Source organism: Aotus nancymaae, unplaced genomic scaffold (assembly GCF_030222135.1).
Source record: "Aotus nancymaae isolate 86718 unplaced genomic scaffold, 86718_ANA_hifiasm-v0.15.2.pri h1tg000028l, whole genome shotgun sequence".
In the NCBI taxonomy this organism is placed as follows: domain Eukaryota; kingdom Metazoa; phylum Chordata; class Mammalia; order Primates; family Aotidae; genus Aotus; species Aotus nancymaae.
Window position 1 is genome coordinate 3,753,630 of NW_026988441.1, and position 18,425 is coordinate 3,772,054.

At 39.4% G+C, this 18,425-nt stretch overlaps 2 protein-coding genes across 2 annotated transcripts in view; one reads left to right on the forward strand and one right to left on the reverse strand.

Moving 5' to 3' along the window:
* LOC105723807 (zinc finger protein 577) overlaps positions 1-18,425 on the forward strand; it is a 330,132-nt gene that overhangs the window by 228,334 nt on the left and 83,373 nt on the right. The gene's annotated exons all lie outside the window — the stretch shown is intronic.
* The window catches only part of ZNF616 (zinc finger protein 616), a 36,398-nt gene that overhangs the window by 564 nt on the left and 17,409 nt on the right, over positions 1-18,425 (reverse strand). The window contains 2 exon segments of the mRNA XM_064380963.1: positions 2-2,085; positions 17,387-17,513. Coding sequence (XP_064237033.1) covers positions 2-2,085; positions 17,387-17,513 — 2,211 coding nt within the window.

Below are 18,425 nucleotides of genomic sequence, written 5' to 3' on the forward strand. Positions count from 1 at the left end.
TGCCAGAATGAATTCTTTGGTGTTTGTTGAGGGAAAACAACCGTCCAAAGGCCTTGCCACATTCAGTACATTTGTATCTTTTCTCTCCAGTGTGGATTCTCTGGTGACTTACAAGATGTGAACTATGCCTGAATCCCTTGCCACACACATCACATTTATATGGTTTCTTTCCTGCATGAATTATCTGATGTGCGGTGAGGTTTGAGCTCCGTTTAAAGGTTTTCCCACACTCATTACATTTGTAGGGTCTGTCTCCAGTATGAACTGTCTCATGAAGTCTAAGATGGACACGCTGACTAAAGGAATTCCCACACTGATTACATTTGTAAGGTTTCTCTCCGGTATGAATTCTCTGATGTCTATTGAGTGTTGAGCCCTGATTAAAGGATTTGCCACATTCATTACATTTGTAAGGTTTCTCTCCAGTATGAACTCTCCGATGCCCTAGAAGATGTGAGTATTGACTGTAGACCTTGCCACATTCATTGCATTTGTAGGGCTTCTCTCCACTATGAATTCTCTTATGGACTGTAAGACGTGAACATTGACTGAAGACCTTGCCACATTCTTTGCATTTGTAAGGTTTCTCTCCAGTATGAATTCGTCGATGCTTTGCAAAAGCTGAACAGTCACTGAAGACCTTGCCACATTCTTTACATTTATAAGGTTTCTCTCCAGTATGAATTCTCCGATGCACTGAAAGACGTGAATGCAGACTGAAGACCTTGCCACACTCATTGCATTTGTAAGGTTTCTCTCCAGTATGAATTCTCTGATGTGCTGCAAGACGTGAATGTATGCTGAAAACTTTGCCACATTCATTGCATTTGTAAGCTTTCTCTCCAGTATGAATTTTCCAATGCGCTACAAGATGTGAATGCTTACTGTAGACCTTACCACATTTACTGCATTTGTAAGGTTTCTGTCCAGTATGACTTCTCTGATGCATTGCCAGACTTGAACGTTTACTGAAGACCTTGCCACATTCATTGCATTTGCAAGGTTTCTCTACAGTATGAATTCTCCTATGCACTGCAAGACTTGAACATTTACTGAAGACCTTGCCACATTCATTGCATTTGTATTGTTTCTCTCCATTGTGGATTCTCCGGTGACACACAAGATTCGATCTATGTCTGAATGCCTTGCCACATACATCACATTTATGTGGTTTCCCTCCTGCATGGATTACCTGATGTACAGTGAGGTTTGAGCTCCGTTTAAAGGTTTTGCCACACTCATTACATTTGAAGGGTCTCTCACCAGTATGAACTGTCTGATGAAGTCTAAGATGGACACGTTGACTAAAAGATTTCCCACACAGATTACATTTGTAAGGCTTTTCACCAGTATGAATTCTCCGATGAACTGCAAGGTGGGAACTTTTACTAAAGGACTTGCCACATTCATTACATATGTAGGGTTTCTGTCCAGTGTGGCTCCTTTGGTGTCTTACAAAATATGATTTTTTTCTGAAGATCTTGCCACATACATCACATTGACATGGTTTCCCTCTTGTATGGACTACCTGATGTACAGTTACTAGTGAGGCCCGACAAAAGGCTTTGCCACACTCATTGCATTTGTAAGGTTTTTCTGTAGTATGTATCATCTGATGAGTAGTAAGACTGGAAGACTCTCCAAAGGTTTTGCCACATTCATTACACACATAAGATTTTCCCCTAATGTGTGGAGAAACTAAACAACCATTATTACTTGTCTTGTCCATTTGATCACATTCATAAGTTTGCCCCTCAGTTTGAACTTTCTGCAGTTCAGCCAGGTGTGACTGAAAGCTTGCTGTAAGCTGGTTTTCAGTCTGCTTGTTTTCTATATCCCCTTGACTATGTTGAGCTCTTTTACCAGCAACATTGTTTTCATGGGGCACTGGCACTTCTTTATAATTTCTTTCACCATCTTTCCATTGAAACTCAAGGTCATGTATATTTTTCTGTATTTCCCTGAAGTATAAAGTTTCAAGATCGTAGTTTTGATGTCTTTCCAGTGTCACTGTTTGGAATCTTTCTCTTGTATTACTGTTCTCTGTTGGTGGTAATTCCTTGATCATACATTTAGGCGAGATACCTGCAAAATATAATGAACATGGTTTTTTTTCAATAATTATTGATAAATAAATATTTTATACTGGAACAATACTACACTAAACATAATGTGTATACTAGACAGGTGTGAAAGTTCTCCACCACAATCTTTTATTTTTAGAAATACAAAACGAATAGAATTCTATAGTAAAGAAAGGGTGACAACATGTAAATCAAATTAATTTTAGGAAAGCCTAGTTTCAAACATCCTACGACCAAAGACTCATGCTGTGCAAACATATATTAGCACTAAAACAAGTATTTTGCAACCAATGACAGCAAATTACATACTAACTGGCAGTAAACATATGGCTCTCTCAGAACAGAAAAGAATAAAAGTTATATATATTTAATTCATATTTACTGTGTACAAACAAATGCCAAACTACAGCAAGATATAGTATAATGGTAAATGTTCACAAGTTCAACTAATTAATAATCATATAAATTAATAAATAAAACTTCTAATAACCCATGATAAAACCAGCAGGTAAGTAAAATACAATATACAATATATTTAGAATTCCATGCTACAAATTTCTATATTGCATATATAAATTTGCATCATATGTAAATATACAAAATTTATAGTATGGAATTCTAAACAATTCTCCCTTTATAATAAGCAAGAACATATGTTCTACAGATAGCATAAGTAGAAAATATGTTGAGAACACTAACTGTTTTTTTGTATTTATAATTTTGTTTTTTAAATTTTACTTGAAGTTCTGGGGTACATGTGCAGATCTTGCAGGATTATACACATGCTATTGTGGTTTGCTGCCTCCATTCACCTGTCACCTACAATAGGTATTTCTCCCAATGTTATCCCTCCACAATCTCCCCAGCCCCCACTCTCCCTCCCCTAGCCTCCCACTCTCCAAGAGACCCCAGTGTGTGATGTTCACCTGCCTGTGTCCTTCTGTTCTCATTGTTCAACACCCAGTTATGAGTGATAACATGCGGTGTTTGGTATTCTGGTCTTGTGTTAGTGTGCTGAGAATGATGGTTTCCAGATTAATCCATGTCCCTGCAAAGGACATGAACTCATCCTTTTTTTATGGCTACACAGTATTCCCTGGTACATATGTGCCACATTTTCTTTATGCAGTCTATCTTTGATGGGCATTTGGGTTGGTTCCAAGTCTTTGTTATTGTAAACAGTGCTGCAGTGAACATACATGTGCATTTGTCTTTATAAAACATTGATTTATAATCCTTTGGGTAAATACCCAGTAATGGGATTGCTGGTTCAAATGGTATTTCTAGTTCTAGATCCTTGAGGAATTGCCACACTGTCTTCTACAATGGTTGAACTAATTTACACTACCACCAACAGTGTAAAAGTGTTCCTATTTCTCCACATCCTCTTCAGCATCTGTTGTCTCCAGATTTTGTTTTCTATTTTCTTTTTTTAATTGTACTTTAGGTTCTGGGGTACATGTGTAGATCAGGCAAGATTGTTGCATAGGTATATACATGGCAAGGTGGTTTGCTGCCTCCATCCCCCTGTCACCTATATCTGGCATTTCTCCCCATGTTATCTCTCCCCAACCTCCCCATTCCCCCCTGCCCCTTCCCTAGCCACCCACAAAAGACCCCAGTGTATGATGTTCCCCTTGCTGTGTCCACGTTTTCTCATTGTTCAACACCTGCCTATGAGTGAGAACATGTAGTGTTTGATTTTCCGTTCTTCTGTCAGCTTGCTGAGAATGATGGTTTCAAGATGCATCCATGTCCCTACAAAGGGCACAAACTCATCGTTTTTTTGTGGCTGTGTAGTATTCCATGGTGTAATGTGCAACATTTTTCTTTTCGAGTCTATCATTGATGGGCATTTGGGTTGGTTCCAGGTCTTTGCTATTGTAAACAGTGATGCAATGAACACACGTGTGCATGTGTCTTTATAATAGAACGATTTATAATCCTTTGGGTAAATGCCAAGTAATGGGATTGTTGGGTCAAATGGAATTTCTATTTCTAGATCCTTAAGGAATCGCCATATTGTCTTCCAAAATGGTTGAACTAATTTATACAACCACCAACAGTATAAAGCGTTCCTATTTCTCCACATCCTCTCCAGCATCTGGTATCTCCAGATTTTTTAATGATCGCCATTGTAACTGGCATGAGGTGGTGTCTCAATGTGGTTTTGATTTGCATTTCTCTAATGACCAGTGATGATGAACATTGTTTCATATCTTTGTTGGCCTCATAAATGTCTTCTTTTGAAAAGTGTCTGTTCATATCTTTTACCCACTTTTTGATGGGGTTGTTTGTTTTTTTCTTGTATATTTGTTTTAGTTCTTTGTAGATTCTGGATATTAGCCCTTTGTCAGATGGGTAGATTGCAAACATTTTTTCCTATTCTGTTTGTTGCCAGTTCGCTCTAATGATTGTTTCTTTTGCTGTGCAGAAGCTCTGGAGTTTAATTAGATCCCATTTGTCTATTTTGGTTTTTGTTGCCATTGCTTTTGGTGTTTCAGTCATGAAGTCTTGCCTATGCTAATGTCCTGAATGGTATTGCCTAGGTTTTCTTCTTGGGTTTTTATGGTGCTAGGTCTTACACCATAATGATTTAACATTAATCCATCTGGAGTTAATTTCCGTATAAGGTGTAAGGAAGGGGTCCAGTTTCAGCTTTCCGCACATGGCTGGCCAGATTTCCCAACACCATTTGTTAAACAGGTAATCCTTTCCCCATTGCTTTTGTCTCGTTTGTCAAAGATCGGATGGTTACAGATGTATGGCGTTACTTCCGAGGCCTCTGTTCTGTTCCATTGGTCTATATCTCTGTTTTGGTACAAGTACCATGCTGTTTTGATTACTGTAGCCTTATAGTATAGTTTGAAGTCAGATAGCATGATGCCTCCAGCTTTGTTCTTTTTGCTTAGGATTGTTTTGGCTATGTCGGCTCTTTATTGGTTCCATATGAAGTTTAAGGTGGTTTTTCCCAGTTCTGTGAAGAGGGTCAATGGTACTTTGAGAGGGATAGCAATGAATCTCTAAATTACTTTGGGCACTATGGCCATTTTCATGATATTGATTCTTCCTAACCATGAGCATGGAATGTTTTTCCATCTGTTTGTGTCCTCTCTTATTTCCTTGAGCAGTGGTTTGTAGTTCTCCTTGAAGAGATCCTTTACATACTTTATTAGTTGTATTCCCAGGTATTTTATTCTCTGTGTTGCAATTCTGAATGGGAGTTCAGTAATCATTTGGCTGTTTGTCTGTTATTGGTGTATAGGAATGCTTGTAATTTTCGCACATTAATTTTGTATCCTGAGTCTTTGCTGCAGTTGCTTATCAGCTTAAGAAGATTTTGGGCTGAGATGATGGGGTCTTCTAAATATACAATCATGTCATCTGCAAACAGAGAAAATTTGGCTTATTTTCCTAATTGAGTATCTTTTATTTCTTTTCTTGAAAACCCTTTATTTCTTTTTCTTTCCTGATTGCTCTGGCTAGAAGTTCCAATACTATGTTGAACAGGAATGGTGAGAAAGGGCACCCTTGCCTAGTGCCAGTTTTCAAAGGGAATGCTTCCAGTTTTTGCCCATTCAGTATGATATTGGCTGTGGGTTTGTCATAAATAGCTTTTATTATTTTGAGATACATCCCATCGATACGTAGTTTAAGAGTTTTTAGCATAAAGGGCTGTTGAATTTTGTTGAAGGCCTTCTGTGCATCTATTGAGATAATGATGTGTTTTTTGTCTTTGGTTCTGTTTATGCAATGGATTACATTTATAGACTTGTGTATGTTGAATCAGCCTTGCATCTCCAGGATAAAGCCTACTTGAACGTGCTGGATAAACTTTTTGATGTGCTGACACTCAGTTTGCCAGTATTTTATTCAAGATTTGTGCATCGATGTTCATGAATATTGGCCTGAAACTTTCTTTTTTAGTTGTATCTCTGCCAGGTTTTGGTATCAGGATGATGTTGATCTCATAAAATGAGTAAGGGAGGATTCCCTCTTTTTGTATTGTTTGGAATAATTTCAGAAGGAATGGGACCAGCTCCTCTTTGTATGTCTGGTAGAATTCGGCTGGGAACCCGTCTAGACCTGGACTTTTTTTGGTTGGTGGGTGATTAATTGCTGCCTGTACTTCAGACCCTGTTATTGGTCTATTCAAGGATTCCACTTCTTCCTGGTTTAGTCTTGGGAGGTTGTAAGTGTCCAAGAATTTATCCATTTCTTCTAGATTTACTGGTTTATGTGCATAGAGTTGTTTGTGGCAATCTCTGATGATAGTGTATATTTCTGTGGAATCGGTGGTGATATCCCCTTTATCATTTTTTATTGCCTCTATTCGATTCTTCTTTCTTTTCTTTTTTATTAGTCTGGCTAGAAGTCTGTTTTGTTGATCTTTTCAAAAAGCCAGCTCCTGGATTTATTGGTTTTTTGAAAGGTTTTCTGTGTCTCTATCTCCTTCAGTTCTGCTCTGATCTTAGTTATTTCTTGTCTTCTGCTAGCTTTTATATTTGTTTGATCTTGCTCCTCTAGCTCTTTTAATTTTGACAATAGGATATTGATTTTAGATCTTTCCTCACTTCTCATGTGGGCATTTAGTGGTATAAATTTCCCTATAGACACTGCTTTAAATGTGTCCCAGAGATTCTGGTACATTGTGTCTTTGTTCTCATTGGTTTTGAAGAACATCTTTATTTCTGTCTTCGTTTAATTATTTATACAGTGGCCATTCAAGAGCAAGTTGTTCAGTTTCCATGTAGTTGTGTAGTTTTGAGTGCGCTTCTTAATTCTGAGTTCTAATTTGATTGTACTGTGGTCTGAGAGACTGGTTGTTATGATTTCTGTTTTTTTGCATTTGCTGAGGAGTGATTTTATTCCAACTATGTGGGCAATTTTAGAGTAAGTGCGATGTGGTGTTGAGAAGAATGTATATTCTGTGGATTTGGGGTGGAGAGTTCTGTAGATGTCTATTAGGTCCACTTGGTCCAGATCTGCGTTCAAGTCCTGGATATCCTTGTTCATTTTCTGTCTCGTTGATCTAGTATTGACAGTGGAGTGTTAAAGTCTCTTACTATTATTGTGTGGGAGTCTAAGTCTCTTTGTAGGTCATTAAGAACTTGCTTTATGTATCTGGGTGCTCCTGTATTGAGTGCATAAATATTTATGTTAGCTCTTTCTGTTGCATTGCTCCTTTTACCATTATGTAATGCCCTTCTTTGTTTCTTTTGATCTTTGTTAGTTTAACGTCCATTTTATCAGAGACTAGGATTTCAACCCCTGCTTTTTTTTTTTGCTCTCCATTTGCTTGGTAAATCTTCCTCCATCCCTTAGAGTCTATGTGTGTCTGCACATGAGATGGGTCTTCTGAATACAGCACACCAATAGGTCTTGAATTTTTATACAATTTGCCATTCTGTGGCTTTTGATTGGGGCATTTAGCCTGTTTACATTTAAGGTTAATATTATTATGTGTGAATTTCATCCTGCCATTTTGATACTCGTTGGTTGTTTTGCCCATTAGTTGACGCAGTTTCTTCATTGTGTTGATGGTCTTTACCATTTGGTCTGTTTTTGCAGTGGCCTGTACTGGTTGTTCCTTTCCATGTTTAGTGCTTCCTTCAGGAGCTCTTGTAAGGCAGGCCTAGTGGTGCCAAAAACTCTCAGGAATTGCTTCTCTGTAAAAGTTTTTATGTCTCCTTCACTTATGAAGCTTAGTTTGGCTGGATATGAAATTCTGGGTTGAAAGTTCTTTTCTTTAAGGACGTTGAATATTGGCCCCCACTGTCTTCTGGCTTATAGGGTTTCTGCCAAGAGATCCGCTGTGTATTTCATGGGCTTTCCTTTGTGGGTGACCCGACCTTTCTCTCTGGCTGCCCTTAGCATTTTTTCCTTCATTTCAACCCTGGTGAATCTGATGATTACATGCCTTGGGGTTGCTCTTCTTGAGGAGTATCTTTGTGGTGTTCTCTATGTTTCCTAGATTTGAATGTTGGCCTGCCTTGCTAGGTTGAGGAAGTTCTCCTGGATAATATCCTGAAAAATGATTTCCAGCTTGGATTCATTCCCCTCGTCACATTCAGGTACACTGATCAAATGTAGATTAGGTATTTTCACATACTCCCATATTTCTTGGAGGCTTTTTTTCATTTCTTTTCACTCTTTTTTGTCTAATCTTGCCTTCTGATTTTATTTGAGTTATCTTCAATCTCTGATATTTTTTATTCTGCTTGATCAATTCAGCTACTGAAACTTGTGTATGCCTCGCGAAGTTCTTCTGCTGTCTTTTTCAGCTCCATCAAGTTGTTTATATTCTTCTCTAAGCTGGTTATTCTAGTTAGCATTTTGTCTAATGTTTTTTCATGTTCTTAGTTTCTTTGCATTGAGTTAGAACATGTTCCTTTAGCTCAGAGAAGTTTGTTATTACCCACCTTCTGAAGCCTGCTTCTATCAATTTGTCAAATTCATTCTCCATCATATTTTATTCCCTTGCTGGTGAGAAGTTGTGATTCCTTGGAGGAGAAGAGGTGTTCTGGCTTTTGGTGATTTCATCCTTTTTGCACTGGTTTCTTTCCATCTTCATGGATCTATCTATCTTTGGTCTTTCAACTTGGTGACTTTCAGATGGAGCCTCTGAGTGGACATCCTTTCTGTTGATATTGTAGTTATTTCTTTCTGTTTTTTAATTTTCCTTCTAACAACAGTCAGACCCCTCTGCTGAGGACTGCTGGAGGTCCACTCCAGACGCTGCTTGCCTGGGAACACCTGTGGGGGCTGCCAAACAGTAGAGGTTGCTGCCTGTTCCTTCCTCTGGTATATTCATTCCAGAAGGGTACCCACCAGAGGTCAGCCAGAGCTCTCCTTTATGAGGTGCCTCTTTGGAGAGAGGCACCAGAGAGCTGCTTGAGGAGGCAGTCTGTCCCTTCTCAAAGCTCAAGTGCTGTGCTGGCAGCTCTGTTGTTCCAATCAGAGCAGCTGGGCACGGACGTTTAAGTCTGCATAAACTTCCTTGTGGTTTTGTTTATACAGGTAAAGTTAGAACTGCCTTGGTAATGGCAGATGCCCTTCCCCCTATGGAGCTCGACTGTCCCTGGTCAATATCAAACTGCTGTGCTGGCTGTGAAAGTCTGAAGCCAGTGTGTTTCAGATTCCTGGTCTTTGCAGGGGTGGAACCCACTGAGCCAGATCACCTGGAACCCTGCTTTCAGTCCCCTTTTTCAGGTGAATGGGCAGTTCTGTCTCTCAGGTGTTCCAGGCACCAGTTAAAACGGCTGCCCAGATTTCTGTGGCTTTTTGTGCTGGAAACCCACGGCACTGGCTGAAATAGTTGTGCTTGAAACCCACGGTGCTTGCCAGCCCAGGGAATCTCCTGGTCTGTGGGCCGTAAAGACCATAGGAGAAGCACAGTATCTGAACTGGAGTGCCGGAGTGGTTGGAAAAGCCCCTGGTGGCCTCTGTTGGGCGGGGGGAACCTCCAGTTTGTTGCACTTCCCAGGTGAGGCATCGCCCCATGCTGCCATGGCTCACCCTCCTTGGGCTACACGTACTGTCCAATCAGTCCCATTGAGATGCACCTGGTACCTTGGTTGCAAAGTCGGAGATCTATGAACTTCTACTTAGATCTTGTGGGTGAAAAAAAAAAAAGAAGGGCGGAGATCACTCACCCTCTGTGTTGCTCTAGCTTGGAACTGGGCTCTGGAGCTGTTTGTATTCGGTGATCTTGGCCACTCCCCTGCCACATCACTAACTTGGTAAGTGTGTCTATGGTCATACCACCCAGAACACAGCTGATCTCCGAAGCTAAACAACGTCAGGCCTGCTTACTACTTGAATGGGAGAAAGGTAAATATACAATATAATACAGAATAAATGTGGGGAAGGAAATCAAAAATAGTAATATGATTTCATACCTCCAACTATATAACAATCAATAGAGCAACTCCATATCTATTGTGTTTTTTTCTGGAGATGGAGTCTCACTCACTCTTGTCACCTAGGCTGTAGTGAAGTGGCATAATCTTGCCTCACTGCAACCTCCACCTCCAAGACTCAAGCAATCCTGCCACCTCAGCCTCTCAAGTAGCTGAGACCAAAAATATTCACCACCACGCATGCCTAATTTTTTTGTAGTTTTGGTCGAGACAGAGTTTTACCATGTTGCTCAGGCTGGTCTCGAACTTCTGAGGTCAAGCAATCTACCTATTGCAGTCTCTCAAAGTGCTGGATTACATACAGGCACAACTTACCACACCTGGTCCTATTCATTGTTTGTAATTATCTAGTTAACTGGCCACAAAATATACATCACACAGAGATTCTATTTGAAAAACATATGAACTAAGATAAAAGACAACAAACACAGTTTACAAGAAACTACAAAATAAAAACTTGCCGATACAATGTGGGCTGCTTTGACATAAAGAAGTATGTCTGCCAAAATTCCTATGTTGAGGACTCATTCCTCAAGATGACAGTATTTGGAGGTGTGGTCTTTGGGAGGCAATTAGGTCATAATGGTGGGTAGAATTTTAGGAATGGAATTAGAAGACATGTGAAAAAGCTTGTTTGCTACCAATCCTTCTGCTATGTGAAGACACAGAAAGAGACAGCCATGGTAAACCAGAAAAAGAGCCCATGCCAAGAACTAAAATGGCTGGCTCTGACATTGTTAGACTTCTGACCACCAAGATCTGTGAAAAGTGAATTTCTGTTGTTTCAATCACCCAATCTATGGTATCTGCTATAGTTAGCCACACTGACTATGGTAAAGCCAATATGCTATCTCATTATACACATGAAACAATGTTGATACACTTTATTAAACAAAGAAATTTGTGAGTCTTTAGTAAAAAACACAATATTCTAGACTAGCTAATAGTACTAACTTGTGTAAAAAGTCTTGAGGTAAGTCATCACTATTTAACACACAAGCACAGTAAGTATGCCCACAGGATTTATATATCTACATTCAATTTATAAAGAAAGATATACACCCATATTTGCAGGATCAAACAACATTAAAAAAAAAAGCTTCCCAAGCAGATAGTGCAGGTAACAAGTCACCCCAAATACTAAGAGTGTAGAAAGTAAGACTTCAATAGCCATGCTGTGTTGCCAAAAGCGGTTATTGAGCCATTCCCATGAATAACAGTAGCTGAGTCATCATCCTCTACACATACTGATTTAGTCAGTGTTCTGGGAAGAACACTGGGGAGTGACAGGGAAGACAGGTAAAAAGGAGGCAGTGTGATGATATGAGAAGAAAGTAATTTATGTGTTTATAATGTTTGCTATAAAATTTATCAAACTGAATGTCCCATGAGTTCTATTTCCAGGCATATGCTCAAAAACCCTACGTATGAGGAGATATGTGAAAAAATGTTCCTACAATACAATCCTGAAGAAAAAAATTTGATAATTGCCATCCATGAACAGGAGATTAATGAATTCATTTTGTATACACACGAGACAACATAAAATCTTACTGATAGTATAACAATGTTAAGGAGACTCAGGGTAAAGAAGAAGAAACCCTAGCAAAATAGGCAAAGATTAGTCTGAGAAAACTAAGACAGCAGGAAACTGTTGTCAAGGTTTAAATACATGTTAATGGAGACACAGTATATAAGGAAGTAATTGGGGATATCAAAAACATAACATGGAAGCAGCCTGTAAAGCAGTCACTTTTGTATGTGATTGAAGTTAAACTGTTATCAGTTTAAAAAAAGAGGTTATAAATCTAAAGTATTTTCTGTAATTGCAATGGTAACCACAAATAATGTATAGAAGACATACACAATGGAAATAAAAGTATGTCAGGACAAAAGATTCAAATAAATAAATACAAAGGCAGTAATAGAAATGAAGAGCAAAATAATCTAAAGGAGACAGAGGAAACATTTAGCAAAATGGCAACAATGAGTCCTTCTCTATCAGTAATTACATTAACGTAAGTGGCTTAAACTCCACAATCAGAAAACGCTGACTGGCAGAATGAATTCTACAAATAGGCTCCAACTACATGCTATCCACAAAAGATTCATTTTTATTTGAAGGACACACATAGGCTGAATTCAAAGAATAAGAAAAGATATCCCCCTCTTTTTTTTTCTTTTTTTTTTTTTTGAGACAGAGTCTCGCTCTTGTTACCCAGGCTGGAGTGCAATGGTGCAATCTCGGCTCACTGCAACCTCCATTTCCCTGGTTCAAGCAACTCTCCTGTCTCAGCCTCCCAAGTATCTGGGATTACAGGCATGCATCACCATGCCTGGCTAATTTTGTATTTTTAGTAGAGACGGGGTTTCTCCATGTTGGTCAGGCTGGTCTTGAACTTCCAACCTTAGGTGATCTGCCCACCTTAGCCTCCCAAACTGCTGGGACTACAGGCATGAGCCACTGCACCCGGCAAAGATACCCCGTATAAATGATAACAGAAAGACATCAGAGGTGGCTAAATTGGTATCAGTCAAAATAGAGTTTAAGTCAAAACTGGTACAAGAGACAAAGAAGGGCATTATATAACAATTAAAGGGTTAATTCATTAGGAAGATATACCAATTACGGTTATATGTCCCAAGATTAGAGATTCTTAATATATGAAGCAAGAGAAACATAATTAAAAAGAGAAAAGTTCCACAGTAATAATAAAAGACTTCCATGGACCACTTTTATAAATAGAACAATCAGACAGGAAAAAAGTAACTAACTAGACAACCTAAACTATACCTCAAATTGGACCTAATCTATATATACACAATTTATCACCCAAAAACAGCACAAAACAAATTTCTCATAACTACATGAAACGTTCTTTGAAAGAAATATCTAAAAAGAAAACCTGTGAACATTTTTTTTTTTTTGAGACCCTTCCTCTGTCACCCAAGCTGGAATGCAGTGGCACAATCTTGGCTCACTGCAACCTTCAGCTCCCAGGTTCAAGTGATTCTACTGACTCAGCCTCCCGGGTAGCTGGGACTACAGGCAGGTGCCACCATGCCCAGCTAAGTTCTGTATTTTTAGTAGAGATGGGGTTCCGCCATGTTAGCCAGGCTGGTCTCGAACTCCTGACCTTGTTTAATACTTTTTTTAAAGACTAAAATAATAAAGTATAACTTATCCCATCATAAATATATTATGATACTTTGTCATAATAAAATAAAACTAAAGATCAACAGCAGAAAAAAAATCATAATATCAACAAATACGTGGAAACAACATACTCCTAAACAGCCAGTATGTCAAATTGGAAATCTCAAGGGAAATGATAATATATCTCAAAACAAAGGAAAATGAAAATAGAACATACCAAAACTTATGTATGCAGAGAAAACAGTGCTAAGATAGAAAATTGTTAGCTGTAAATGCTTCTGTTAAAATAGAAGATCTCCAATGGAACAGAATAAGGAACGAAGAAATACAGCCATATACCTACAACCAACTGATCTTGACAAAGCCAACAAAAACAATTGAGAAAAGACATACTATTCAATGACGGGTGCTGGAAAAACTGGCTAGTCACATATCCAAGAATGAAACTGGACCCCTATCTCTCGTTATACACAAAAACGAATTCAAGATAAATAAAGACTTAAATGTAAGACCTCGGGTTACGAAAATCCTAGAAGAAAACATTTCTGGACAAAACACAAATTTTTAAAGAAAATTTATTCCTCATTCCCTAAGCGTGATGGAAAAATACATACAGGTTTTATAAACATCAGTTGAGAAGTCCTTAAAGTGCAAGAAATGGGCTACATGTAAAATAAAGTAAGATTTTAAAATAATAATTCATATAACATGATGGACATGAAAGTAGACAGGAGATTATTATAGCATTTGTGCCAAAAAAAAAAAAAACCCACAAAAACCAGTGTGATTTACAAAAAATCCAGCAAGTCATATTTAGGACTGAAACTTACTACAGAAAAGCAATGTGTCTTATATAATAAAGTATGACCAATCTCTCTCATGGTATTTCTACAATTAAGATAGTAACTTGATTAAAGAATTATATTTGGCCGGGCGCGGTGGTTTACACCTGTAATCCCAGCACTTTGGGAGGCCAAGGCGGGTGGATCACAAGGTCAAGAGATCGAGACCATCCTGGCCAACCTGGTGAAACCCCATCTCTACTAAAATTACAATAAAATTAGCTGGGCGTGATGGCACATGCCTGTGGTCCTAGCTACTCGGGAGGCTGAGGCGGAAGAATAGCTTGAACCCAGGAGGCGGAGGTTGCAGTGAGCCGAGACTGCGCCACTGCACTCCAGCCTGGTGACAGAGCAAGACTCCGTCTCAAAAATAAAAAAAATTATATTTAAGGTATTAAAAAATTCCAATAAAAGGAACTATAATCCATTTAATTAACAAATTTAATAGCAGGAATTAAGTCAGGTAAAATGGGAGTAAAAGGAGTAACTGACTTATGACAACACTATGGAGTTTGTGTAAGTTACAGAGAAACTGCTGCTGAGCTATACCATCTGTACTAAAGAAAGAAATCTTGTAAAATATATAAAATGATATGCATTTCCCAATACAACTCTATCTCACAAAGAAACATAAAACAAAGAAAACTGAGCATCCTCAAAAATATGGATCCAATAATTAAATAAATAAAAAGTTCACTTACAATATATGAAAATGCACCAGATAAAAGTAGCAGTCACTTAAAAAAAATTATATGGGTTTAAAAAATATAAGCTCTGGTCAGGCACGGTGGCTCATGCCTGTAATTTCAGCACTTTGAGAGGCCGACGTGGGCAGATCACGAGGACAGGAGTTCGAGACCAGCCTGGCCAACATAGTGAAACCCTATCTCTACTAAAAATACAAAACCATTAGCCAGGCTTGAGGTGGCAGGCACCTGTAATCCCAGCTACTTGGGAGGCTGAGGCAAAGAGAATCACTTGAACCCGGGAGGTGGAGGTTGCAGTGAGCTGAGATCACACTACTGCACTCCATCCTGGGAGACACTGCAAGACTCCATCTCAAAACAAAACAAAACAAAAAGCTTCATTCAACTTCACTAGCTTCCTCAATAAGATCAAAGTCACACTCACTATAAACGGAAAATACTGGGGAAGAAAAGTGTGGCATGAGCAGTGGTTCAGGCAACCGCCCTGCAGACATGAAGCTGTGAACTTGGACAATGTTCTCCCTGGGAGAAATTCCTACGCCATTCACCGCTAGCTCAAAAAGGAAGACCCTAAGTATATGAGATCCACAGTACCCTTGGGAGATACTTTTGTGACATTTCTAAAAACCCATGATCTTGTGATGTTCTCTATCTGAATATCATGGGAAATGCTGACTATTCTAGCATTAAAGAGTAGACTCTGGCTTTAATAGGCATATCTGTATGTAGCAACATGATACTAAAACTTATTACTCAAAGTGCTCTCCCTTCAAGAATTTTCTGTTAACCAATAAACCTACTCCACGGGATAGTCCACAAGATGTTATTCATAACCTTAAGGTGGGTTGTCACAATGAACAAAGAATGACATGTCAGACCCTAGAAATGTGTTTATCCAAAGTAAGACTCAGAGGCAAAAAAAAAAAAAAAATCACACAAACATAAAGTGAATATAAGATGAGGAAGAGCCAAGGCATAACCATACTCGACAGAGCACTGGAAGACAGGGAAAAACACAGGAGTGGGATTAGGAGGGATCTTGAAATGAGACTCTGCTGTCCACAGAAACCAAGGTAAGAGTTTCAAGACAGAGACATGCTCCCTGTCTAGCACTAAGAATCGAAGAGAGGATGTTTGTGTCAACTGTCTTTCTTATTCTTCTATGTAACAACCTCAGAGGACCCATCTCACTCCGCTGTCACAAACCCAAGAAGAGTGGACAAAGAAGAACTGAAGAAATGGCTGAGAAAGCTGAAGAGGCAGAGAGGGCTTAGCACAGCTCAGTGTAGTTTCTGGGAACACAGATTCAAAGGAAGAACAACCAATGTCTTTCCGTCACCTGATCAGCTCTTTCAAGTATAGGAAATGGGTGGAAACAGGAAAGCACTAGGCACCAGTAAGATGGAAGCCTCAGCTCTGATCTGTATGGACAGAGACTGAGCATCTAGATGAAAGCAAGACCAGGAGGAGAGACCACATGGAAAAGAGATTCCTTTGAAAAGGCCCTTCCCAGGCCACAGAGTCAAAGCACCAGAGTTCACAGAAGACAGACGACACTGTTGTCTATCGTAACAGTCTTGTCCTTTTGCTCTGAGCTGCAGCAGCACTGGAGAGTGAAAAGATAAACTGATACATACATATCTGGAGAGCAGAGTGATAGGTGGGAAGAAAGATTTCAGAGCTCAAAGGAAATCAAATTTGTTTTCCAACCAAACCCTCCCAATTGCAGTTTCCCAAACAGAATTTCATTGTGCTGCTTCCACTGTGCCCATCTCAGCTCTTAACTGTGACCACACCTTTCATGCATTCACCTCCAATTTGGGTTCCTTGCTATTTTCACTTGGCTCACCACAGTCCAGGGCTCTTTCCCTTGCTTCAACATAAAGATAATATTCAGGTCAGCAAGACAGAGTCCGGCTCACGATAAAATAAAGAAAATGTGCCGATGGTGTTCCAGAATTCCAGCCCAATGTTTAGGTAGCACAGAAAACATTACAGTTGGATCTACAAAATATTTCACAGACTCATCCATTGATTGCCTCCTTCTGAATGCTTAGGGAAAAGGATAAGATGTAGACATCTAGCTCTCTTCCAAGAACTACTGAATCAAAAACACAAGGATAGGCCAAGCGTACTGGCTCAAGTCTGTAATATCAGCAGTCTGAGGTGCCAAGACCAAAGAATTCCTTGAGCCCAGTAGTTCAAGAGCAGCCTGAGTGACATAGTGAAACCCTGTCTCTACCAGGGCATGGTGGCATGCACCCGTAGTTCCAGCTACCTGGGAGGCTGAGGTGGGACGATTGCTTGAGCCAGGAGACAGAGGTTGCAGTCAATCGTGATCGCACCACTGCACTCCAGCCTGGGCAAGAGAGCAACACCCTGTCTTAAATAAATTAAAAAGTGCAGGGACAGAAAATAGGGAATTGGGTATTTTAACTCTGCCATAAAGTTCTCTGTGTACTTCAGCTCTGGAACCACCACTGATGTACAAAGAAGGCAGCAGAATACCTACAGAAATGGGACAGTGAAAGGCCAGATGCAGCATTATGAACCTTTTATTTTTTAATCAACAACTTCAGTCTCAAATAATGGAAGGGCTCCCAAGAAAGACAACAGAGAAAATACAAACATGCACAAGGGCAGATCTCAACTTCTAGAAGGAAATTATCCTCACCCAGGAAGACCAGGTTCCTGTAGTTCTCCAACATCACATCCTTATACAAAGCTTTCTGCGTGGGGTTCAGGCATTTCCACTCCTCCTGAGAGAACTCTATGGTCACATCCCTGAATGTCAAAGGTCCCTGAAATGTAAAACACATTTCAAAAAAAGAGCAATATGATTTACCTAAAGAATGTTTTATTTAACTAAAAAGGAGCACTGTGTTTACCTAAAATGAGAAGAGAGAACTGTCCCATCACTTTGATTGAAGTGTGTGTTTTGACATATCTATAAAAGGCATCTGTGAGAAAGTTATTTGTCCCTAATTTTAGTTTGTTATAAAATACAATAGAAGACTATTATATTCTCTAAATCAGTGTACATTTCTCTGTTTGTGGAGAATACAAAAAAATACACAAATAAGAAAAACACATGGTTATCCCTAAAAAAGTGTTAGATACAATGTTCCATACATCAACTGAGTGTCCAGATGAGCTAGTATGTGGGTGGTGTTTTCAGAGATGACAATGTCTATAGCGGCTTTAAAGAAAAGTCGGAAACTAAAAACTGTGATGACCAGAGCAACAACGATGACTCAAGTTTTGGAATACTCCCCATGTTCTGGTCATTTCTCCAGTTGCTTTACAGGTTCTAATTCAAATAACAACATATTAGCCGGGCCGGGAGCGGTGGCTCACGCCTGTAATCCCAGCACTTTGGGGAGGCCGAGGGGGGTAGATCACGAGGTCAAGAGATCGAGACCATCCTGGTTAACATGGTGAAATCCCATCTCTACTAAAAATACAAAAAATTAGCTGGGCATGGTGGCACGTGCCTGTAATCCCAGCTACTCAGGAGGCTGAGGCAGGAGAATTGCCTGAACCCAGGAGGCAGAGGTTGCGGTGAGCTGAGATCGCGCCATTGCACTCCAGCCTGGGTAACAAGAGCGAAACTCCATCTCAAAAAAAAAAAAAAAAAAAAAAAAAGATATTAGCCTATGAGAGAGAGATTTCTTCCCATGTTACTATGTCACAGACACGCAAACAAACTTGTC